We start from the raw sequence: 26,017 nt of genomic DNA on the forward strand, positions 1-26,017 counted from the left end.
GACCCACGTAACAAGCTTTTTAATATGCCAACACAAATGACAGGATACAAAATACTGTAACAGCAGCTTTACTTAAAATGATGCCGACAAGACATAAAGTCCCGTAGTTTAATATTGGTAGCAATAAAAAATAGTCTAAATAAACGTTCCAATGCCTTGGCTGTGTTGTTTCTCTGTGCAGCTAAAAGGACACTCTTGCGTTGGCTGTTGGGGACACCTACACTTTCAGGTAACATCTGGAAGAGCATCTCAGCTGCACCTCCTCCCATGGAAGGAGCTTGGCAGCCTCCTGCTGGGTGAGGGAGAGGAGAGCTCAGCTGCTGCTCCTCTGAGGAGGAGATGAGTAAAGGTCGTGTCCAGCATGAATCAGAGAAGGAGCACACATTAAACAATCATTCTGGGATATTTGTGTATAAAAGCAAAGATTTAGAGCACCACAGATAGATTTTTATTTCTCATATTGTAATGTTAGTTTACATAAAGTGAGAATTTATTTGCTTAAAGACAGTTACTTTCAAATTTAGCTTTCAAAAATCTCTTGGGGAAATTTCCAGTTTTCTTTTACAGGAACTGCAAAACTAGAAAAATTGAGGATTTGGGCTTTAAAATGGCAATTAAGAAAATGACTACTTTTTCTGACTGTAGCATGTATGTCAACATGCAGTCATAGCAAATCAGAACATATTTAAACAATCTGTAACATTAGGTTGATTTTCTGTCACCCGACTTTCTGTCCCTCTAAGTTACAGAGAATGTAACTGACCTACACATCATAATTCAAAATAATAACATTTTCATCAACACCATGATAACTGACTATCATTTGTGACAAAACATATTATGTCTCATTTATTTGATTGTTTTCTACGTTTGCAGGTAATATAAAAGTCATAATATCTCAGAGTGCCTTGAGCAGTGCTGGGACAACACCTGTGGAGTACTAGACTGGGGACATTAGGTCCAATATTTTTGTAAAAACAGGGTCAGAGAAAAAATGTTCAACCTGTTAGGAATCACACTTCTCGGCCTCCCGCAAAAAACCTTCTCTGGTTGTTGGAAAGGAGGTTCCACTTTATTGTCGAGCCTCTGGTTCAGGAAGAATACTGTAGCCTTCATCCTGGCTTCGGAACAGGGGATCAGATCTTTACCTGATGCTGTTATGGCCAATATAATCAAGCAAGAGTTGTCAGGCTGGTTCTCAGTATGTTATCTGTGTTTTCAAAAAGTAAACCTAAAAATGAGCCAGATGTGGGTGGAAGGACAACTCTGTGACTCGCCAACACCAGACAGTTTTCCTCCAGACAGCCTCCCTCACACCACAGGGCATGATTTCATCTGTCTGATGCAAACCACTGCAGAGTGCCTAATAAATAAAATCTCCCTGCAATGGGCTGCGTCTTGTCTGGAAAGTGAGGAGAGTAACAATTTGCACCAAACTCCTATATAATATAGCTTTTTTTAATGAAACCGTTCTGTCACTTGATTTATCTCCATCACGTAGAAAGTGAAATCAACATCCATGCTATATATCTGCAGCAAAAGATGTCTGCACTGACAGTTTACACATACACTACAGAGCTGCAAGGGTCAGTGTTGCTGCTTCTCCTCCTGACTTGAAGACTTTGCTTTTAATTATTCACAGCAGCAACTTTTACTCAAGCAGACTGAATGGCTGCTGGAGATATTTTAGATTTTTATTTGTTGCTTTTCTATGTCGTTCTAAATGTAGAAGCTTCACTTTCTTGCGTAGCATTATCGACCTGCTACTTGATGTAGAACTAAAACAGACTTTTATTTGGTTTAGTTTGTTGAGGAATGATGCTTCACATGTCATGTACAGTACAGCTTGTCAAACAAAAGCAAATACATAATATTAATGTGATAAAACCATAAACGACATGCTTTAAAACAAATTTGAAGATGCTGGTGATTGGAATTAGAATAATGATGTAATCATATAACAACAAATAAAAAACCAGCAAACAAAGAAAGCATTAATGTATTTCTTTAAATGGGTTCAGTTTCAACAAATATCTTACCAGTCAATAAGCAATGAATAAAGTGCCAAAATATACCAAAAAGATGATTCATTAAATACTCATATTTATCATGATTAAATACATATTTTCATAATTCTTGAAATCATGATGACATGTTAATATTTTATTTAATACTTATTGCAATGATTAAAAGCAGTTTGTTTAAATTTCAACAGAACTTCTGCAGTTATTATAATTATTAGTATGCATTTTTTTCTAATTCTTAACTGAAATATTTACCCGTTTGAGAAATAATTTAGGGATTTAATTTTATTTTAACTACAGCCTTAGCACAACAAATAATCTGCCACCTACAGTACAACATTGTGTACACTAGGTGGCAGTGTGCGTTTTGGTTCACTATCTTGCAGTGCGCCCTAACAACTAAAGATCTTCCTCCAGCTGCAGTTGAAGAATGGAGACAAAAGCAGTTTGATGGCAGAGGAGACCCTAAAGTATCACAGATTCTTCAACATATTTGACATGAACATGAGGTGCTTTTCAACATATTCCTGCTCTGTTTTACACCAAACCCACCAGTGTGTTTGCTTCCAAAGGGTTACCAGTAATTGTGTCACCTTTGATTTTGCCAGAAACAATTGTTTCTTAACATTCTTTAACAAATAAATGTACTAAAATAAAAGGTTCAATTGTTTTAAAATTGTTCTAAAATTGCTACAGCAAAAAAAAGATTGTACTATTCGTCTTTATCAGGTGTGCCAAAAAATGTGGTCAGCACTCTATCTTCTGTCAGAAATTCAAAATCCACAAGTCGGACAAAGAATAGCAGGACAGGAGCTGCAGTAAACATCCCACACTATAACATCATGATAAACAGAAGAACATTAGATCATCTTGCAGTGTACACTGTTGACATGACTGCTATTATGCTACCTCCTGATTGCTTGTTATTAACATTGCAGGCATAAACAAAGCTCTACTTGCATTAGATAGTCAAGTTGCATTACTGAGCATAAAAACGGGCAAATTATATAGACTTGATCTTTTATATAAATTCAATAAATTCTAACTAAATAGTAAAAATGTCCTTGTTCAATGTATTTGGATCCCTGCCCATGTAGCCATTAAAGGAAATGAAGAGGCAGATATTTTAGTAAAATAGGCCGTGAGGTTGGATGACGTTATCAACATCCCATTGAGCAAAGATGAGGGAAATCTATGATTCAGAAAAAGGTAATTAAGAACTGGCAAGAGCAATATGATCATGACACTGGAAAACAACATGCCACATACAAAGGAATGTGGGAAGTATTGGGTGTTGGGATGGGAGCCAGAGAGAGGAGGCATTGATGACACGCCTGAGGAGGTCGTACAGGCCGTAACAGAGCTCTGTACCGGATCGGAAAACATTTAACAGGAGCATGTACAGAGGTTGGACAATGAAACTGAAACACCTGTCATTTTAGTGTGGGAGGTTTCATGGCTAAATTGGACCAGCCTGGTAGCAAGTCTTCATTGATTGCACATTGCACCAGTAAGAGCAGAGAGTGAAGGTTCAATTAGCAGGGTAAGAGCACAGTTTTGCTCAAAATATTGAAATGAACACAACATTATGGGTGACATACCAGAGTTCAAAAGAGGACAAATTGTTGGTGCACGTCTTGCTGGCGCATCTGAGACCAAGACAGCAAGTCTTTGTGATGTATCAAGAGCCACGGTATCCAGGGTAATGTCAGCATACCACCAAGAAGGACGAACCACATCCAACAGGATTAACTGTGGATGCAAGAGGAAGCTGTTTGAAAGGGAGGTTTGGGTGCTAATCCGGATTGTATCCAAAAAACATAAAACCACGGCTGCCCAAATCATGGCAGAATTCACCTCAACTCTCCTGTTTCCACCAGAACTGTCCGTCGGGAGCTCCACAGGGTCAATATACACGGCCGGGCTGCTATAGCTAAACCTTTGGTCACTCATGCCAATGCCAAACGTCGATTTCAATGGTGCAAGGAGCGCAGATCTTGGGCTGTGGACAATGTGAAACATGTATTGTTCTCTGATGAGTCCACCTTTACTGTTTTCCCCACATCCCAGAGTTACGGTGTGGAGAAGCCCCAAAGAAGCGTACCACCCAGACCGTTGCATGCCCAGAGTGAAGCATGGGGGTGGATCAGTGATGGTTTGGGCTGCCATATCATGGCATTCCCTTGGCCCAATACTTGTGCTAGATGGGCACGTCACTGCCAAGGACTACCGAACCATTCTTGAGGACCATGTGCATCCAATGGTTCAAACATTGTATCCTGAAGGCGGTGCCGTGTATCAGGATGACAATGCACCAATACACACAGCAAGACTGGTGAAAGATTGGTTTGATGAACATGAAAGTCAAGTTGAACATCTCCCATGGCCTGCACAGTCACCAGATCTAAATATTATTGAGCCACTTTGGGGTGTTTTGGAGGAGCGAGTCAGGAAACGTTTTCCTCCACCAGTATTACGTAGTGACCTGGACACTATCCTGCAAGAAGAATGGCTAAAAATCCCTCTGACCACTGTGCAGGACTTGTATATGTCATTCCCAAGACGAATTGATGCTGTATTGGCCGCAAAAGGAGGCCCTACACCATATTAATAAATTATTGTGGTCTAAAACCAGGTGTTTCAGGTTCATTGTCCAACCCCTGTAGTTCCTGTGGTCAGTCAGAAACAGTTGAACGTGTCTTAATAGAGTGCACAGAAGAGCGTAAACATTTGGCATCCCTACTTAACAGAGAGGAAAAAGCTCCTACTTTAGTTAATATATTGAGGAACATATCTAGAAATATTAGGAATCACGTGATATTTCTTAAAAACACTGAGTTTTTAACCGTGTTTAATTTATGCGTATATTGAGGTATTTATAGGGAAGTTCTCAGTATCTTTGACTTCCACACTCCAGTGTGATAGATGGCGGTAAAAGCACCTTAACTTGGTTTGCCAAACTCCAAAAGCAGAAGAAGACGAAGGAGACGTCAGACAGACTTCCGCTCTACGCAGTCAGATCAGGGGCGTCAACATGGCAGCCATGGATGTCATTGTGGAGAAGCTGGTGACAGTATGGAGGAGACCTGCGGTCAGACGGATCTTTCCATTGTTGTTTTTACTCATTTCTTCTGTGGGATCCATTCTCAAAGAGCTGGAGTTGGTCCCGCCGTCCTATTTCAGCAGCAGCAAGAACTTCTTCAACCTGTAAGTTCGGTCCCGCCAAAGTTTTCTGTTAACCTCCTCAGCTGTGAGAGACTGGCCTCATTAACCGTTTAAAGGTGATGAAGTGAGGTGGCGTCACCAGCAGGATGGAAGTCTTCCAAGTTTGTGCTCAGATTGAAGGGTTCGACACGACAGAGAAACGTTCATTTTAAAGCACTTTACGGCAGGAGTCAGTAGAAGTTGGTTTGGATTTAAATTTTTCCTTCTGCTTCTCATTACAAGCTTTGACGCAGGACTATGAATCACAACGACCCTTAAACAGACTTGAAAAGTAGTGAATTTTCGTGTAAGCAGTTTCCAAGTCTGGTAATGAATAGAAATAAAGAACAAAGTATCTCTTTATGTCTATATTCTCTTCCATGTTCCATCTTCTGAAAAAGGAAATGGTGATTTTTAAAGTTAATGTAAATAGGTCATAGAACATCTGTCATAATTTTCTGTCCAAATCAGTTTGGGATTAAAAAATCTGAACCATCAGCATCTTGGTTTAGTTCTACTGAGAAGCCACAAACACACGCCTCAGGGGGGTGGATTAGGTTTTAAGCATTTTGGGGGTTCTTCATGTTCTTCAGAGCAAACGGTAAAAACCAGATCTACTTTCAATAAAGAATTACATTAATCCACAGTTGCATGGACTAGTTTCTTTGAAGACATTTTGTTCCTGATTCTTTACATTTCCCCCATCCACTACCTATACTTTTTTAATTTCTACTGCTCCAATAAAATACTGATTTTTTGAATCTGTTTTAAGTATTTTTTTCACTTAGTAAGATGAAATTAAATTTAATAACAAATATTGATGGGTCTAAATAAAGTAACATTTGATCAAAGTTACAAAGATTGTTTAAAATTGACATCTAATACAAGATATTAAAATGATTTTGACGTGTAAGTGGGGAGTTTTGGGGTTCAGAAACACTTGAAATAAAAACCTAAAAGAAGCCTTTGGATAAAGGTGGAGCAACATTGACAAAAATATAAATACTTGCACTTTAAACTGCATTTCTTTAGATCAGTTAAAGCGTTTAATTACAATAATTGTTAGAATGAAGAATGTATTCACTGGTTTATGTTTTGCAGGTATTTTGTGAAAGTATCCTGGGGATGGACGCTGCTGCTGCTCACACCTTTCCTCCTCATCTCCAGCTCCGTACACAGGGGTGCCTCCTTACTTGGGCAGCGCTTGTTGTCCTTGGTAGTGGCAACAGCGGTCTGGTACATCTGCACGGAGACCTTCCTCTACATTGAGGATGCAACAGGCGCCTGCTTTCAAAGCAAAACGTCTCTCCTTGCAACCAACGAGTTCGCTTCCAAAGCCACCTGCAGACGGGCTGGCTTCAACTGGCGGGGGCAAGACATTTCGGGACACTCGTTCATCCTGACCTACTCCTCACTCCTCATCATGGAGGAGACGTCCCCAATGGCCATCCTGAGGACAGCCAGTCTGCCTGCGCTGGCCAGGACGGTCCTCAACCTGCTGTATGTGGCCTTGAATCTGCTTGTGATGACGTGGGTGTGGATGTTTGTCTGCACCTCGGTTTACTTTCACCAGCCTATAGATAAGTTGCTGGGGACCATATGTGGCCTGTTGGGGTGGTATCTGACATATAGGTACTGGTACCTGAAGCCTTTCTCACCAGGACTTCCCCTGCAGCGCCAACTAAAAGAACAGAAACAGCATGCCTAAGCCACCCTTCCCTCTATAGATGGTTGCTGTTTTTACAGCCTCATGGAGACAGCACTCTGTAGATCACGTTAACTTATCTGGGTCCAAGTTGGACGTTAAACTTGAAAATATTTTAAGTTATTCTATCTTGACAGGAAGGTTGCTTTGTCTGAGACTATGGGGTTTTACAGCTGCTAATGCTAAAATGACTTTTACTAATAACAAGACTGGTCTGCGGTCCAGAGGGGTGTACTTTTAACAGATGAACGGAGTAGAGAGTTCTAGGGTTAGTATAAGATTCCCACAGTATGATAACCCTGATCATACCTTGACCATAATACAGTTTCACTGTATCAAAGTATTGACAAATATTTAGAAAAAAATATAAAAACAAATAACTTTGTCTTTCTTGTAATAAAGGGGACAAGTGTGGAAGTGACTATAATGATCAGAAACAGGTGGAGGAGGGAGAGTACAGCACTGCTTCTCTGTAGATAATCGGAGAAAAACTCTAGTTAGTCCAGAACATTCTCTGACAGCTTCTTAAAAAGACTTTAAACAACAGGAACAGTATGGCGACCTCGGTCTGCGTTGATACCAGTAGGCCAACCAGTGACTTCTACTGCGTTTAGTCAAGCCTGAAGAGAGTTTTCTCTTAAACTGGCTTGTTTACACAACTTCCTCACAAGAAAATACAGTTTGGACCATCCAGTTAAATACTTTTCTAAAATGAAAAAGTAAGTTTTTCATTTTCTGACCAGATTTGTCACCCCAGATTAGCCTTCAAATGTTGGATTTAGTATATTGACTGATGGCTCGTGTCACGGCCAGATCAGGAACCCTGATGGATGCTGGTCATTTTGTACCGGACTTTTTCAGGTATGGGATGGAGCTTCAGGATGTTTCGTTATAGCCATGCCAGCAGAGTGTTTAGTACCATCTTTGACAATCAGTGATTTCAAGTATGTTTTTACATGTTAAAGTAGAAACACCAATTTTAAAACAGTATTTGCTTTATATTCTGCTCTTAGTTTACTGTAAGCTAATGTAAGCCACTGAATAATATTAGAGAAAAATGTGTGAAGTGTCAAAAATACAATAAGAATATTTGAGGAGGCTGCTTATTGGCTAAAGAGGCTAAAAAATGACCCTTATGACACACAGAAAGCTTAACTCAATTTGTAGTAGTGTTTTCACACTACTGTTTGTCTGCATTACAATGCTTCACTCATCAGGGACTAATTGCAGTTTATTATATGATGTGAACAGTTGAGATGGTTTACAGCTCCAGATGTACATCCCTGATTCTGCAAATGTTTATTAGCAATGTTCAAAGCTACCTTTATAAAGGGACATTATTCCTCTGTGGTTCCTTATTCCATCACATGCTTAGGATTTAAATTAGCTGCTTGTTAGAAGTTAAAAGAGAGATTATTTTCTGGATGTAACAAAGTACTTAAAACTGTCCCCAGTGTGGTTAGAAAAGTTAGAAATACAAAAATGTGTTCCAGGTGCTTGAAATGAAATACTTTGCCAACATGCCTCTAAATGCCTGCTCTAATGCTGTCCAATAATGTATTTCTTTAAAGTGCATGTTATTTTTACTGCGCTCAATGTTGTCCTACACTTAGTACTTACCTCATGTATACAACACATGTACTGTCCATTGCTTGCTAGTGTGTAACTCACAAAATAACTGCGACACGGGTTTGTGGTCACAATTATAACTGGGTGAAGAGTAAAAGCATTGCTAATAATGCTGCAGGACAGTTTTCTGGGAAGTTCAAAACTTGGGATGTTATGGAAATCAACTGGAAAACCAGTAAGGTGGTTGTTCTCAGTGTCCCGGCTTTTGGCAATACAAGCCAACGCTAAAGGACGTCTCTGCTTTTCATGCATATAAACACTAATGGAACATGTTCTCTGAGACGGGATGTACAATGCCGCAGATATCGTTATGCTTTAGGCAGCCATATTGAATTTTACAACTTTGAATTCAAAACCTCCAATAACAAATAGGATGCGGGAATGTATGATCTGTGTTTTTAATCATATTTAGTAGATATATGGAAAAAATCTGGTATTATCTCTTTTTTTTTTTCCAGGACACGATTAGATTTTTCAGAACCCCAGCTTTGGAAATCGCAACATTCGTCCATGTTTGTTCTGTCCTTTTTGTTTGTGTGTGTGTGTGTATATGTGTATGACAGCTGCCAATATTAGCTGCTTTACAGTATTAGGTGTTAAATTTAGTTTTGAGATATATCACAGATTTATCTTTTTAGAGGGATCCAAGTGTTGACCCACAAAGTTCTACAGAACTGGGACCTGGACCTGAGTGTCGTCTCTGTTTAAAATTCATAGTAAAGAGATTTGGGAACAAAGTGTAATTGAGCTGATGTTCATGTAGTTTCCAGTTGGGAAGGTGTTGATTTTATTGTGTTTGGGTTCACACTAAATAAAAAACTTTCAGTTGATTCCATTTTCCATTATTTATTTGTCATTGATGGCAAATGAATAAATTAAGGCTTCTGAACAAACATAAAAAGCACCATAAATAAATGCATATTAATACATATAGAAATATAAAAATTAAAAAAAAGAACAATATAGTGAAGTATAATGGCCACATATCACAACTAAACGTTCTTAGCATGTGTGGTCCAAAAGGGTACAGACCCTAACCCTTAGAACCATAACTGCACATAAGAAGAACCAGTGGAACAGTGACGTGTGCTTGCAATGATTGGCTGGTTATGACTTTTCACAACGTGTCTCCATCCTCATCATTATCTCCCATTTTTGGTCACTCAAACAAATCTGAGCATTAAAAACTTTAAATGACAAAGGTCAGCAGGCAGTTTGGATCATTATGTTTACTATAGTTTATATTTTAAACGTAAAAAGCTAATTTTGTAAGTCTTCTTTCATTTGTAAAATACAAATAAATCAGTTTGCCTTAAAACACTGGGTTAGCCCAACCTGACTGAGAATGAATGTAGACATATTGTTTTGCACTTTGGGAGGAACTCCAAGTTACATTTATGTCCCTAAAAAGTACAGCCCATCACTCACAATGAATGAAAACATAAAACATTACACAGCTCAGGAGTAGACTGATGTCAAAGTCTGGAGGGTTACAAAAAATGGAGAAAGTAGCAATTATGAGTGACAAAACAAACACTTGCAAGGCTTTCGAAGAGGAAAACAATCTCCATACGCTTAATTCACATACGAGTCAACTTTATAACCTTGGTGTGTTGGCATAGATATGGCAAATTATACTTCTAACACATCTATCTGGAACATATTGCATCCAGTTGGTGCCAAACAGCAGTTAGACAAGATTTGACTTGCTTGGTATTGCTGAGGACGACCACCAAGACATTGAACAGGTGCTTCAAATGTTACAGTTAGCAAATTCTACCTCCTGTCAACACAAAGTGACCACCCTCATCACAGAATGCTAATACAGTAAACAAGACCCATGCAATTAAATATACATCCTAAACCTAATTCAACACTTTGTGCCACAGATGCAGAACTTATCATTTTATTAATTGTAACAGCCAAGTGTAACGTTTAAAACACCCAAGGTTTGTGACCATGGACCGCTGTGTGCTGTGTAGTCTGTGCAGTTGTCAATAAACCGATTTAACAATGTCTCTGTGTTATCGTGTGAGTTCCTATTAGAATAAATAATTTAGGTAAAATCACATTTCTGTGGGTTAGAAGAGAGTTCTCACTACAAAGCTCAGTACAGAGCTACAGTCTGTTAGTGTGGGACTGAAAACAGGATTCAAATCAGAGTGTTTGACTGCAGGAAATAATGTGACCTGGTTAAACAGCTCAACACGAGATTCTGTAGTAAAACAGTTTGAAGGTTTGACACAGTGACTGTACTCATGTATAGAAAGCAGAAACCATGATTCAAAAAAAACAAACAAACATGTAAATAAATGGAAACCATATTGGCTACCATTCATCTCCCCCAACACGTACTTGGGCACCTAACTCCTGGTTTTATTCAAATGTATGAAATCATTATTTTTGAGGGTTGAATTAAAAAAAATCGTAATTTTTCATCAGGTTCTATATTAGATATTGGTGACAGATATTTTATATGTGCTACAGCACAAAGCAGCTAACATACCTGACAAAGAAGCATCTCCACAGCTCATTTTGGCTCTGTGTTTTATAAACAACAAATATAACATTGTTAGTTTAGGAGATTTTATATAAATTACAGGGATTTAGTTTGGTTTATTCTGTAGGTCTCCTAAATCCTTGTTCCCTTTTCCGGTCTTTATGTTAAGCTAATGGTAACCATCGAAGTGTTATAATGCCTACAGTTTGCAACAAATGGGTTAAATACTGTTTTTATATTAGATGCAATTTGGGAAAGAAGAATATTTTTCTCAAATGACTGGATCACTTTTTTTTTGGATGACTGGAAATCATTCTTATTTTTTAACAGGCCCAGTATTTACTACTGGCAAAAGATGTCAGCTAACTTAACTCTATTCAAGGATAAAAACACCTCACAGGTTGCATTTTCTTAGCTCATTTTGACTTTGTAATCCATAAAACAATGCACACAGACTAACTGGCGATTTGAGTTATTGTTGAAAGAGAATCAGAGTGATATTTGAATGGTAAATTTTGTACATCTTAGACAAACCTAAGATAGCTTTTCCCCTTTTAGCGGTCTTAATACTAGCTACCGAAAATCTCATCTCCACAGTCCTTAACAGCTTCATATTTAAAAATCCTACTCTTAACAATAACTTTAATAGAAACATTGCCTTCCTTAAGATTTTATCTGGCATTTTCTGGTGTAGCAGCACATTTCAGAACATTTATCATGTGTATATGCTGTGATTTTATTAGTTAGAACCTCAGGGAGGTGGAGGGGTTAAAGCAGCAATGAATCATGAATATTGTTATGGCATGCGAAGGCTGGCTCTGTTGGTCTTATGTTTAAAGTTTTATCTAAATTTCTGTATTCAGTGTGAAACTGATGCATGCTTCCAAAACCATAAAAAATCTAAAATAAATCATAATAAATAACCAAATGAGGTCTTGCTTGCACCAAAGCTGCAAGTTTCAGAAATTAACATTAACAAAGGCTTTGACTACCAGAAAATGTGCTGTCAGTAATTTCATACTATGGAATGTTTTTATATTTCTTTGTTTACCCGGGTAAGTAATAGTGTTCTCTATATAGATTCATTATATTTTCCTGCAGTCATAAAACATTACAGAAAAGTTGAAGCATCACACAAAACACAGACATTTAACACAATAAGAGGGCATTCACTACATGTATTTCTTTTTTAAATACCAGTAGGCAAAGTAGCCCATCCCACCCAGTGAGCCCATGAGAAACGAGGCCCCGAAGAAAGATGGCGGCTTCTTTTTTACCATTCGGAAGGCGTTGGGTAGGACTGCTGACAGGAGAGTCGTGTGGATGTCGCCCAAGACCTTTCGAAAAGCGTAGCGTTTTTGCACACGCATGAAAAAGGACTGAAGGTTGGGCCGGCTGCCGTCCTCCCAGTATTTCCTAGAAAGTCCCAAGAACTTGAGCCTGTGCAACAAGGCTCCAAGGCAGATATCAGCTAGTGTAAATTCAGGTCCACAAAGCCACAACTCGCACTTTTGACCTGTGACATAAAACAGTAATAATAAGATTAACAGAACAGCTTTTAGATGTGGATATCTTTTGAGTTATCACTTGAAAAATACCTTGATATTCTAGTTTTCTTTTCTCAAGTTCAGCCTCCACTTGATCCAGAACCATACCTAACTCCCCCAGGATTTTCTTCAAGTAGTTCACATTATCGTGGTCCAAGATTTTTGCCTGGAAATCATTAAGCAAGAGCTTATCCAGAGAAAACTAGAAATCATGAGCATTTTGAGGAGGCTTATTATCTTAATGTGTATCTTGAAGGGCTTCAGTGGCACAAACAGCATAACGTTCTATTTAAAATATTGTAACATCTTATACAAAGAAATCACAGCTCTTGCAAATACACAGTACACAGAGTGTTTTTTTTTCCTTTTCCAATATCAGAAGAATCACTCTTCCTCCCTCTCAGTGACTGTATAAGTATACATGAATACACAGCATTTTAAACACACCACATGTTGCCATTATGTTTTTTATATATTTGAAAGTCTCTTTTCTCTATTGTAATGTGTGTCTGTTACAAAGTGTGAACAGTTTATTGATTGAGCACTTTGACAAAGATGTCTCCTTTCCATATATCCTTAAGGTGTATGATGGAAGTGACAATAACCTGAACATGACTGGGCTTCTACCTCAAAGCGTTATAAACTCACCATTAACTTTTTCTGCTTGGACAAGTAGGGTTCTGTCAGCTGAGGCTCTTCGTGGTCCAGTTTCATCAGCTCGGTCGCAGCGTTAGCCAAGTGTCCTGATGTTACACACACACACACACACACACACACACACACACACACACACACACACACACAGACATACACACACAGTGTTTTTGGATTACATTATTTAATACAGGAGACATTTTTATTGAGTGCTTTTTTGGCACTTGAAAAACTTATACAGGTCCTTCTCAAAATATTAGCATATTGTGATAAAGTTCATTATTTTCCATAATGAATGATGAAAATTTAACATTTATATATTTTACATTCATTGCACACTAACTGAAATATTTCAGGTCTTTTATTGTCTTAATACGGATGATTTTGGCATACAGCTCATGAAAACCCAAAATTCCTGTCTCACAAAATTAGCATATTTCATCCGACCAATAAAAAGTGTTTTTAATACAAAAAACGTCAACCTTCAAATAATCATGTACAGTTATGCACTCAATACTTGGTCGGGAATCCTTTTGCAGAAATGACTGCTTCAATGCGGCGTGGCATGGAGGCAATCAGCCTGTGGCACTGCTGAGGTCTTATGGAGGCCCAGGATGCTTCGATAGCGGCCTTTAGCTCATCCAGAGTGTTGGGTCTTGAGTCTCTCAACGTTCTCTTCACAATATCCCACAGATTCTCTATGGGGTTCAGGTCAGAAGAGTTGGCAGGCCAATTGAGCACAGTGATACCATGGTCAGTAAACCATTTACCAGTGGTTTTGGCACTGTGAGCAGGTGCCAGGTCGTGCTGAAAAATGAAATCTTCATCTCCATAAAGCTTTTCAGCAGATGGAAGCATGAACTGCTCCAAAATCTCCTGATAGCTAGCTGCATTGACCCTGCCCTTGATAAAACACAGTGGACCAACACCAGCAGCTGACACGGCACCCCAGACCATCACTGACTGTGGGTACTTGACACTGGACTTCTGGCATTTTGGCATTTCCTTCTCCCCAGTCTTCCTCCAGACTCTGGCACCTTGATTTCCGAATGACATGCAGAATTTGCTTTCATCCGAAAAAAGTACTTTGGACCACTGAGCAACAGTCCAGTGCTGCTTCTCTGTAGCCCAGGTCAGGCGCTTCTGCCGCTGTTTCTGGTTCAAAAGTGGCTTGACCTGGGGAATGCGGCACCTGTAGCCCATTTCCTGCACACGCCTGTGCACGGTGGCTCTGGATGTTTCTACTCCAGACTCAGTCCACTGCTTCCGCAGGTCCCCCAAGGTCTGGAATCGGCCCTTCTCCACAATCTTCCTCAGGGTCCGGTCACCTCTTCTCGTTGTGCAGCGTTTTCTGCCACACTTTTTCCTTCCCACAGACTTCCCACTGAGGTGCCTTGATACAGCACTCTGGGAACAGCCTATTCATTCAGAAATTTCTTTCTGTGTCTTACCCTCTTGCTTGAGGGTGTCAATAGTGGCCTTCTGGACAGCAGTCAGGTCGGCAGTCTTACCCATGATTGGGGTTTTGAGTGATGAACCAGGCTGGGAGTTTTAAAGGCCTCAGGAATCTTTTGCAGGTGTTTAGAGTTAACTCGTTGATTCAGATGATTAGGTTCATAGCTCGTTTAGAGACCCTTTTAATGATATGCTAATTTTGTGAGATAGGAATTTTGGGTTTTCATGAGCTGTATGCCAAAATCATCCATATTAAGACAATAAAAGACCTGAAATATTTCAGTTAGTGTGCAATGAATCTAAAATATATGAATGTTAAATTTTCATCATGACATTATGGAAAATAATGAACTTTATCACAATATGCTAATATTTTGAGAAGGACCTGTATAGTTGTTTAGAGGTGACTGTGGCTCAGTAGGAAGAGTAGTCGCCTTCTATTTGTGTGGGTTCGATTCCAGCTTCCTCCTGCCATATGTCGACATCGCTTGGGCAAGGCACTTAACCTCAAGTTGCCTGCCGATCTGCCTATCGGTGTATGAATGTGTGAGTGCGATTGGGTGAATGTGGCTCTAGTGTAAAGTGCTTTGAGTGGTCTGCATGACTGGAAAAGTGCTATATAAGTTCAGTCCATTTACCATTTAATAACAAAATCAGCATATATCAATGCCTAATGTACTTCATATCTCTGGAAAAGAATAATATATAATTGCACTTCAACAACAAACATTAATCTTGTTTTCGTCATTAAACAAAAAGATGTATAAAAGTGTTTATTGGCTCAGGAAAAAAGACACCCAACCTCCCTAAGAGCTGATGTTTCCCCTGAAGTCAGCTGGAGGTCACCCCAGTGAGATCAATTATTAGGTTTTTGACTCGGCCCAGGACTTTCCACTTCTTGGTGGATTCACTGGTGTGTTTTAGGCCATTTTCACATTCTGGTGTCCAGTTCTGCTTCAGCTTTAACTTTCTTACAGATGATCTCTGATACACAGTAAAATGAATGACTGATTGTATGACGGTAATCTGGCCAGGTCATGTTGCAGGAAAGCATCCCCAAACCATGACACTTCCACCGGCACTTTTCACAGTTGGTGTGTGGTTCTTTTCACAGAATGCAGTATTTAGTTTATGCCAAACATGTCATCTGTTCTGCTGTCCAAAGAATTCAAATTTAGGCTCATCTGTCCGAAGAACATTAATCCAAAGGTTTGGGTCTTTGTCTATGCTCTCTCTGGCACACTTCGGTCTGGTCTTCATGTTTTTTTCTACGAGATCAGAAATTTCCTAAAGTTGTACTTGTGCGGTCTCTTTTTGATTTTACAGACATGTGCTTTCATAACAACAGTAGCAAGATCCTGCTGTAGCTTACTCAGTGGTTGAGTAAGTATTTGCTGTATTGTACATGATGATGTCAGCAGCCTAAGCCTAAATAGTAATCTCCCCGTCTGTGGAGAAGTTCTCTGGTGTGCTGCAATCTCCTCTCTAGCTTCTGAATGCAGCAGGAACCAGAGCTGCTCACATTCCAGGCTGGTGCTGAAAGCAGAGGGAACGACGCACTGATCTGCTGGGAATGCCTGTTTGTTCCCACCTTGATCCCTGGACCAAATTTACCTTTCAACACTCCTCTCTTTTCCTCCACCAGTAGGCTCTGCTCCTCTGTTCAGTTCGCTTTTCTCCACCTTTTTTTCTCTGTCTTGTTTTGGTTGTTTTACTAAACTGAACCTTATTAAACAAGAAGGAGATCACAGTAAAATGCTGAGTTTAGTATTAATATGAAATTCATTAATAAGAAATAGATGCAGTTTGAGAGCGACCAGCATGGCGAGTAACCATAACAATAAGCAAATCAAAATAATGACGAGAATGTAAATAAGCTTCAAACATGATGCTGTGTGACAATTTAACTTTGCAAAGTTTCATCATCATGATTGACACATTTTTGAATCCAGTCTAAATTCTGTGATCGGTTATCATCACCTCCTCACTAAGATAGGAATCTCTGTCGTCTCCTTGCTTAGAGTTCCTCTCAGCAGAGAACAGAATCACTCTTAAGCTAGGAGTCCTTGGCAGGAATATTTAGGCTATGTTAGGAGCTCTCTGAGAGACTCTGAGAACCTTTGAGAATACGGTTCAGGTTTCTCAACCTAGAATCATTCCAGTGTCATGTTAAGGATTTGTATTTATTCAGTAGTTTGAAATTGCACACCAAGCCAATTGGACTGTGTGAGCATGCAAAAATAAATAAAAAATAAATAAACGGATTTAATTATGGGCTGCACGGTACAGTTGGTAGCACTGTTGCCTTGCAGGAAGAAGGTCCTGGGTTCAACTCCTGGCCGGGGGTCTTTCTGCATGGAGTTTGCATGTTCTCCCACTATGGAAGAAGCAATAGAAAATGACTGACTGATTGATTTAATTATAAATTAGCCCAGTATTCAAAAAGCCTAAAAATTGCTATTTTCAGTTGATGTCTAGGTTCAAGCTTGTTTGTCTCCAGTGTGAATGTGTTTACATAACTTTAAAAATATCTCAATGTTAGATCAAACATTTCATTTTAAGTCAGATGAAAATCAGAGAACATTTCAAGCAATTTCCACGTCATGATTTTGGCCATTAATTTTATTTTATTTATGTGTTGTTGTTTTTTTGGGGGGTTGTTGATGGGTTGTTAATATTATTACTGTCTTTTACTGCCTCAAGGAGTGGGGAGGTGGATAGCTTTTTTCCCTCAGTCACACTTGGTCTCTCTATTTTTGTTTTTGAGATCAAGATAAACTGTCAGCGCAGGACCCCGGAATGCAGACGAGCAAGCAGCATGACGGTAAGTGAAAAGATTTAATAAACAAAAGTTACTACAGAAGGTGATGACAAAAACAGACATGGGCAGGCTGGCAAGACAGGCTTGGCATGATCAAAGGACAAGACATGAACAGAGATGGTGATCCAAAATGTTTCCGCGAGGAATGAACAGAACAGATGTGTATATATAGAGCAAGAACCAGGTGAAACGAGGAGACTGATTGCTAGGTGCAGGTGAACCGAAAGAAGATGATTGAAAACAGACAGGAGAGAACAAAATGTGGCTGGAGCACAATAGAGACTCTTGAATGCAATAGAAACTAATAGAAACACAACTAGTAAACCATGAAATTAAAGCATCACAAGAAACATGATAACAAAAAGCTAACTTTACAAAACATGAACTAGAAGACAAAATCTAAGGCATGACCAGGAAAATAATAAACAGAAACATGATTCAAAACCTCAACTGTGAAAAACATAAGAGGAAAAACCCGCAACCAAAAACCAAATAACCCCAAATCATAACATAAACTTGATCCCCAAGAGGCAATTTGTTCTGCAGCCAGAAATACAGTCGACAGAAATACTGATAACCACAACATTCAAGATACAAGCAGGATACAAACATACTACTAGGACAGTCTCTATTTGTGTCTATCAGGTCAAATTATTTACAAGACACAGGGACACAGTAAACTTTAGTACCCTGTCCTATTGCACTTTATTGCCGTGTATCTGCAAGCAGATGGCAGCAGTTTTTTAAAGCCCTTTAAACAAATTTTAGCATTGACAGGACTCTTTATTAATATATAATAAACTACAGATACATTTATTTCTCTCAGTAAGATTTGAATTTCCCTCTTTTTCCCTCAGATTCTCTACATGTTGAATCATTTTGACATCACAGTCTGTTTGGATCCACTTAAATGTGAGAAATGTTTTAATGTGGCTCTATATGTTGATTCAGTTAGCTTTTAATGTGCTCTACAGCAGAAATCATCACCAGACAAACCAACATTACTGACTCAAATTATATGGAACGGTTTCAATATTCATCCTTTATTTCTGATCACAGTCAAGAACATTTTACAATAGGTTTGATTTTAAAGGCTTTGCCCTCAACACATATTTATGAAATGAGTTTTCTCAGTGGTTTGACTCAGCTGCTCGACTTTGAACCAGAACTAAGAAGCATGACCAAATTACTCTGGTCTCTTACACATTATTTAAATCGATGTTAGTGACTCTGCTGTTGTGGAGCCCACCTGTCTGACTCAGCAACTTTCACTTGTTCCAACTCATTTGCTCCTAAGACTGTTTAAGTGCAGCTGACTGATAATATTAAATTGTTCCACAAACCTTATTTTAACATTGCAAAGCTGAACCTACTGAACCTGAAATGTTCAGTCTAGTATATTTCACAATTACTGTCCGTTGCCCATACTGATTTCAGGTAAGTGTGTTATCTTACTGAGGACTTTCTCTTTTTTTGCAGTGGTGTTTTATAGAGAGGTGACTCTGCAAATAGTGCTCAGCAGCGAGCTTAGATAACCTGCATGATGCAGCACCCGCCACACCTCTGCCAAAGATATGTAAACCCCAGTCCAGGGGGAAGAATTTAACTACTTTTATTACTTTAATGTTAGAATCTTGGCTAAAAGCTGTTGTAAACCATATCTATGAACACCAAACTCAGTTAAAACTACAAACAGTTTAATCATAAGGCAAATTAAATGGCATCACTGTAAAACTTGGTCTCAGCTGTTCACCACATGGCTTCTACACACAAAGGTTTTGTCACAACCCACCCAAGATTTACTCAACCAGCAGCAACAGAAGACCAGAATTATCACTTGCATTTGAAAAACATAAATATTAACATAATGATTATTTTAAAACAGTTTGTAATTTCTGAGAAAAACTCAGGTTTAAGCGTGTTATTTGGAGCACAAACGTCACAACAAACCCTTGGGCTTAAGAGGTTTAACAAGCTGTAGACAAACACTGAAAATCTATCAAACTCACGCAGCATAAAGTGTTACTTCTGGTCGTTTCTGAGAGGTTGTGCCCCAGCTTAGGGATGATTGGCTAATTGGTAGTCAGCAGTGTGGGAGAAACTATAATGCCAACACTTTTCTCCTTTGCAGCCAGGCAAGACAGCTCCTGTAGCACCTAAAGGGTGCTGGACATTTCCCTTTCCTCATTTCATACATTTCTATATACAATGAACTGGTTCACTTAAACACTGCTGGTCTCGTGTCCATTAACAAGTTGGGTGTTTGGGACAGCCGTAACATTCAGCTTCTATAAAACAAACCTATTCTCTAAGTTTTTCCAAATGGTTTTGTTGCCCAACTTCTGCATTCTATGAACGGGACTTTTAGACTTCATAGGAGCGGTTAGTCTCCAGAACAGAGTACTGTTAAGTATGACTAGTGCCAATAAAGAACAGCTATCTGGGTTTTTTCTGTGGGTTTACCTTTGGTTTAATTGCATTCTGTACAGATACATAAAAGTAATTTAACCATATGATGACCCTACATAGTTTGTAGACAATTTGGCCTCTCCACATGGCGCGCACGCTCTACCAATTGAGCCACCAGTGCCCGTTTACATGCATTTTAATGCATATTTACCCTTCTCTGTGTGTCAACTTTCATGCCTCTCCATACCTTTATCAAAACCTTTTCTTCCCAGCCAACAGCCCTTAAACTGCAAAACCTTGAATACTCTGCAACTCAAGCTCTCTCCTTTTCTCCTGTAGGGACTACAGAAATATACATATTCATGTCTGCACTGTGCATTGAGCTGGCGTCACTTACTACGTATTTCTGCGGTGGCGTACTTTGGGATCATAGAGTCAGTGGTGAGCTCTGGATGGAGGATGCAGCCGTGTGTGTAAGCATCCATGGGCAGGCCATCCAGGAGCTGGCGGTACTGCTGCACACGGTCGTAGAGAGGCGAGTCTGGATCAGGAATCAACTGAGCCACTGTCTCTGTAGGAGGGAGAGACAAATATGACAGGAAGATAACAGTTCTGATTTACTATGGATTCAACACACCGTGAAGAAACAAGACAATAAAAAGCACTGAGGTTCATAAGATATTTTTCAAAACTTCTCAGACCAGCTGATATTTCTCAGCAACTGTCTGCAAAACCCCCAAAATATCACTGCTGGGCGACATGATAACCTGGAAACAGATGATTTCAGTCACCCTTAGTGACTAATCCTGACATTTGGGCAGAAAAAACAATTCCTTGAGCCTCAGAGATGCTCTTGGCAGAAACTTTCTGAGATTAAATTCAAGAATGCTCCAGAAGGACACAAAGGGAACAAAGGGATGAGGCAACCTTTTCATTACATTTTCCCAAATCAGATAATCAGACCTCTGAAATCCTGTAGCAGCACTCTCCTGGCGGCATCGCTCTGATCTATTTAGCTGCTGTTGTTCAAACTTACATCAGCTTCTGTGAGGACAGCTGTGTACCATCATGCACCAGGGTGAGTTACAACAACGACAAACCCTGGTTCACAGCTAAACTCAGAAGGTTAAGACTGGATAAGGAAGAGGCCTTCAGGAGTGGGGACAAAGACATATACAGAGAGGCCAAGTACAAGTTTGGCAAGGCAGTGAAAGAGGCCAAACGACTGTACTCTGAGAAGCTCCAAAACCAGTTCTCAGCCAACGACTCTGCGTCTGTCTGGAAAGGGCTCAAGCAAATCACCAACTACAAGCCGAAAGCCCCCCACTCCATCAACGACCGACGCCTCGCCAACGACCTGAACGAGTTCTACTGCCGCTTTGAAAGACAAAGGGACAGTCCTGCAACCATCTCCCACGACGCCCCCCAACAGCTGCAGCCACAATCCACCACCCCCACCTCCCCAACCTCAAGAGGGGCCTTGGCACCTCCAACCCCCACCCTGAAGTTCCCCCCCACCAGCCCCCTACCCACGCCGAGGACGGCTCTTTCCATCCAGGAGAGGGACGTCAACAAACTCTTCAGGAGACAGAACCCCCGGAAAGCTGCTGGTCCGGATTCTGTCTCACCAGCCAGCCTGAAGCACTGCGCTGATCAGCTGTCTCCAGTCTTCACAGACATTTTTAACACCTCACTGGAGACATGTCATGTGCCAGCCTGCTTCAAGTCCTCCACCATCGTCCCTGTTCCCAAGAAGCCAAGGACCACAGGGCTTAATGACTTCAGACCCGTCGCCCTGACCTCTGTGGTGATGAAGTCCTTTGAGCGCCTTGTGCTCTCACACCTAAAAGACATCACCGACCCCCTCCTTGACCCCCTGCAGTTTGCCTACAGAGCCAACAGGTCTGTAGATGATGCAGTCGACTTAGCCCTTCACTTCATCCTCCGGCACCTGGACTCCACAGGAACCTATGCCAGGATCCTGTTTGTGGATTTCAGCTCTGCCTTCAACACCATCGTCCCAGTTCTGCTACAGGAGAAGCTCTCCCAGCTGAGTGTGCCCGACTCCACCTGCAGGTGGATCACTGACTTCCTGTCTGACAGGAAGCAGCGCGTGAGGCTGGGGAAGCACGTCTCTGACTCCCTGACCATCAGCACCGGTTCCCCCCAAGGCTGTGTTCTCTCTCCTCTGCTCTTCTCCCTGTACACCAACAGCTGCACCTCCAGTCACCAGTCTGTCAAGCTTCTGAAGTTTGCGGACGACACCACCCTGATCGGACTCATCTCTGATGGTGACGAGTCCGCATACAGATGGGAGGTGGACCATCTGTTGGACTGGTGCAGCCAGAACAGCCTTGAGCTCAACGCTCTAAAGACAGTGGAGATGGTTGTGAACTTCAGGCAGAACCCAGCCCCACCTGCCCCCATCACCCTCTGTGACTCCACAATTGACACTGTGGAATCTTTCCGCTTCCTGGGAACCATCATCTCCCAGGATCTCAAGTGGGAGCCAAACATCAGCTCCCTCATCAAGAAAGCCCAGCAGAGGATGTTCTTCCTGCGGCAGCTGAAGAAATTCAACCTGCCAAAGACTATGATGGTGCACTTCTACACAGCCATCATTGAGTCCATCCTCACCTCCTCCATCACCATCTGGTACGCCGCTGCTACAGCCAAGGATAAGGGCAGGCTGCAGCGTGTCATTCGGTCTGCTGAGAAGGTGATTGGCTGCAGTCTACTGTCGCTCCAGGAACTGTACACCTCCAGGACCCTGAAGCGGGCAGGGAAGATTCTGGCTGATCCCTCCCACCCCGGTCACAGACTCTTTGAGACTCTCCCCTGTGGCAGGAGGCTGCGGTCCATCCGGACCAAAACCTCACGCCACAAGAACAGTTTTTTCCCATCTGCCACCAGCCTGGTTAACAAAGCCCGGAAACCACACTGACACTCTCCCTTTCCCCCACACCCCCCCTTTTTTTGCTGACAGGACACCTGTAACCTGCAACTCTATGCGTTACATTAACGCTCAGCTTGGACTCCTGCTTACTTGCACTGCTTTACTTGCACAATGATCACCTGCACTGTTGTATTGCTCTTGCATCTTATACTGCTCTATATTTACTCTCACTCACTTAAAACTGTGCACTTATATTTATATTATATTGTAGATATGTTTGTACTGTTTAATTTGTACTGTATTGCACCGACTACGCCAAAACAAATTCCTTGTATGTCCAAAAACGTACTTGGCAATAAAGCTTTTCTGATTCTGATTCTGATTAAACATTAAGAATTTGGAGAAATAAATCAATTTACTTTTTTCTTTAATACCACTGAATGATTGTAGATTTAACATTATACTAATCCAGTGTCTATCCTGTACAGGACTTGCTTTGAGCCATTAGCCGTGGTGCCTGAATAAAATGTTTTGTTTCAAACTGCCAGAAAAGATCAAAACTGTTGTAGATAATAACACATTAGACGATAATGCCATATTTTTTTGTATATTTGTTTATATCTAAAAGCACAGTCCTAGAATAAAGCAACCACAAAATAAAGTCACAGAGAAGAGAGCTGTTTGCACAGAGAAGAAACACAAATCAGGAAGGTGCTGGGAATGCATAATGACAATCTGGAAAACACACAACATTCCCAGTGGTTGTGAGTCTGCATAAGCCTGCAGGCAATGCCTGACAAAGGTGGTTGTTTCCCCTTTGAAGACGGTTCTTTCCTCTATCTTGCTAAGTAAGCAAAGGGGGGGGGGGGAAATGAAATCCCTTGGCCATCTTTTTATGGCTATTGAAGGAAAGCAAGTCCTTTAAGGCCTTTATTTCACCAATTTTAAAATAAAACTTTCTAGTCCAAAGGTCCCATCCAAATTAAGCCGATACAATGGTGTTGAAAGTCAGGCTTTGTTAGCCCAGTAAATCAACTCCTTTCAACTTCCTTTCAACTATAGTTAGATATCAGCATATGTGCATTTTCTTTCTTTTTTCAATTATTAATCATGATTTAGAGACTAGCCAAAGTTGTCTTAAAAAAACAGATATTTACATACACTGTCTAAAAAGGGCTCATAACCATTTTTCTGTCACATTAAATCAGACCAAACATTTGCTGTTTAATGTTAATAAGGATTACCCAAATTATTCTTTCTAAAGGTCAGAATTATATAATATATACAGTATTTTTAGAAATGTTATATGATTTTCTTTTACCTATGAGGTTTACGTTTAGTTGCATTACCATTCTGGATTCTGTGTTGCAAAGAACATGTTTTGGTGTGAAAGGTGCGGATCGACCCCAGAAAATAAGCAAAAGACTCTGTAAAGATACTGGCAGAAGCTGGTGAGGGTGTCATTATCCACACAGACAAAAAACATCCTATATCGACAGGAGCTGCAATGCCATTGAGCGTGGAAGCAGCCATTAATTTAAAAGGATCATAAAAATTTGCGAATGCACTCTGGGACAGAGACCTTGAAGTTTGGGGACGTTTCCTGAGGTCTCCTAGAACAAAAATTGAAATGTTTGACTATATGACATTTGGATAAAAATGGGGAACCTCGCAAGCCAAAGAACACCATCAAAACTAGAAAGTACAAGGGTTGCAGCATCATGATGTGGCTTGTTTTGCTGCAGGAAGGAGTAGTACGTTTAGACCACGGGCATCCAAAAGTCGGCCCTTAAGGGCTAGTGTTTCTAGTGTGTCTATTTTGAGGAGCTTGAGGAAGGATACCCAAAATATTTTGCAGCTATATATTGGCAGCTTTTAAACTTAGTTGTTTTACGCTGCATTGGCTGAAAGCGACAGTAATCTGCTGCTGAGATGTAGCATCGACTGTTAATAGCCGCACAACAGTGTTCCTTATCTGTCTGCAGGGTCACAGCCAGCCACATTCAGAGAGTCCATCTCTGACCCAACAGAAGTGATTAGACAGCCGCTTTAGGCTGGAGGAGAAGCTTCCAAAGGATGGAACAGAGCTGCACTTGGATAAGCTCCAGAATGCTGAGTAAACAGTCTGAGTAGATATGCCGACCTGGGCAAACCATGCGGTGGTCCTCAAGGTCTGCTTCTGCACTGTCATGTAAATATTATAACTATAGCAAAAACAGGAAACATTTTACTTGTATTATAGAGAAGATGCACAATCAAGATAAAAGGGTCTTTTTTTTGTCTTTTTTAAATTGTAGTTGTGCTGCCCTCTGCTAGTATACAGTCCTGTGAAAAAGTGTTTGACCCCTTACAGACTTCTCCAGTTATTGTTTGTTTTTGCCACCCTCATATGTTTCAGATCATCGTACAAGTCATAAAGTCAAACAAAGATAACCCGAGGAAATACAATATGATTCAATTTATTAGGGGAAAAAAGCTAAATAAACTAGTATATACTCAGGTTGGGGCACCCTTGTTGGGATCAACTGCGATCAAGCAGTCATTGTATGTACAACATCATTTGAAAGACAGCTCATGTATGTCCCTTCTCTGAGACATCTGCACTTTCGAAGCCAACTGCAGCCCACTTTGCCAGCTGTCATTAGGGAACCGAATGCAGAGAAAAAACATGCCTGCAAGTCATGTAAACTGAATTCTGGATAAAAGCTTCTCCAGGAAGATGTCTGGTCTTACAACATTAAGAGGGGTTTACCAACACTTTATACATTACATAAAGACATTAATGTTTCTGGTTTTGCTGGAACATTGGAGTTCTGCAGCTTCTTTTTATCAACTGGTTACAACACAAAAAGACAAAGAGACCTCAGCTGCTGCATTTTGTTTCAGAGTAAACCTGATCATCTGCTGCTGAAATCGAAGCTTTCAAGTATTGTTACTCCAGACTTGGGACCAGTAACTGTAAGAATCAGAGCATCATTTTGGAGACCAATATCTCAGCTGAGAGTTCTACAGGAAACTGAACAATAATCCCTTGCAAAGGTTTTCACTCCCTTTTAACCGTTACATTCACAAACTCCAGTGTATTTTCTTGCAGCGGTGTCCAGACTAAACATTTTAATAAAACCAAAAAGTAGTCTGATTTTTTTAGAAACACGATCTCTAAATCATCCGTT

General features: G+C 40.4%; 2 protein-coding genes and 1 long non-coding RNA gene across 7 annotated transcripts in view; 2 read left to right on the forward strand and 1 right to left on the reverse strand.

Moving 5' to 3' along the window:
* The window catches only part of LOC124868409, a 39,281-nt gene extending 36,595 nt beyond the window's left edge, over window positions 1–2,686 (forward strand). For 2 of the 4 annotated variants that reach the window (XR_007038320.1, XR_007038323.1), the window contains one exon: window positions 182–2,686. This is a non-coding gene — a long non-coding RNA (uncharacterized LOC124868409). The remainder of the gene's footprint in view (window positions 1–181) is intronic. The other 2 variants (XR_007038321.1, XR_007038324.1) reach the window with 1 other exon arrangement.
* A 2,115-nt stretch (window positions 2,687–4,801) lies between these two features.
* fitm2 (fat storage inducing transmembrane protein 2) lies at window positions 4,802–9,392 on the forward strand. The gene is made up of 2 exons (XM_047368072.1): window positions 4,802–5,231; window positions 6,330–9,392. The coding sequence occupies exons 1-2, from the start codon at window positions 5,059–5,061 to the stop codon at window positions 6,934–6,936; spliced, it is 780 nt and encodes a 259-aa protein (XP_047224028.1). The 5' UTR covers window positions 4,802–5,058; the 3' UTR covers window positions 6,937–9,392.
* Window positions 9,047–26,017, reverse strand: part of gdap1l1 (ganglioside induced differentiation associated protein 1-like 1) — a 28,952-nt gene continuing 11,981 nt past the window's right edge. For both annotated transcript variants that reach the window (XM_047368048.1, XM_047368058.1), the window contains 4 exons: window positions 20,346–20,519; window positions 13,258–13,352; window positions 12,661–12,775; window positions 9,047–12,578 (listed from right to left, as the gene is read on the reverse strand). In XM_047368048.1, coding sequence (XP_047224004.1) covers window positions 12,235–12,578; window positions 12,661–12,775; window positions 13,258–13,352; window positions 20,346–20,519 — 728 coding nt within the window. In that variant the 3' untranslated portion in view covers window positions 9,047–12,234. The remainder of the gene's footprint in view (window positions 12,579–12,660; window positions 12,776–13,257; window positions 13,353–20,345; window positions 20,520–26,017) is intronic.

The sequence above is a fragment of the Girardinichthys multiradiatus genome, chromosome 1 (assembly GCF_021462225.1).
Source record: "Girardinichthys multiradiatus isolate DD_20200921_A chromosome 1, DD_fGirMul_XY1, whole genome shotgun sequence".
Lineage (NCBI taxonomy): Eukaryota > Metazoa > Chordata > Actinopteri > Cyprinodontiformes > Goodeidae > Girardinichthys > Girardinichthys multiradiatus.

What these genes read in the sequence shown, in the direction of transcription:
- fitm2 (XM_047368072.1), top strand. Translation starts at nt 5,059, where the DNA reads ATGGCAGCCATGGATGTCATTGTGGAGAAGCTGGTGACAGTATGGAGG. An exon ending in AGCAAGAACTTCTTCAACCT is followed by an intron (nt 5,232 to 6,329) that starts GTAAGTTCGGTC and finishes TATGTTTTGCAG; the next exon opens with GTATTTTGTGAAAGTATCCT.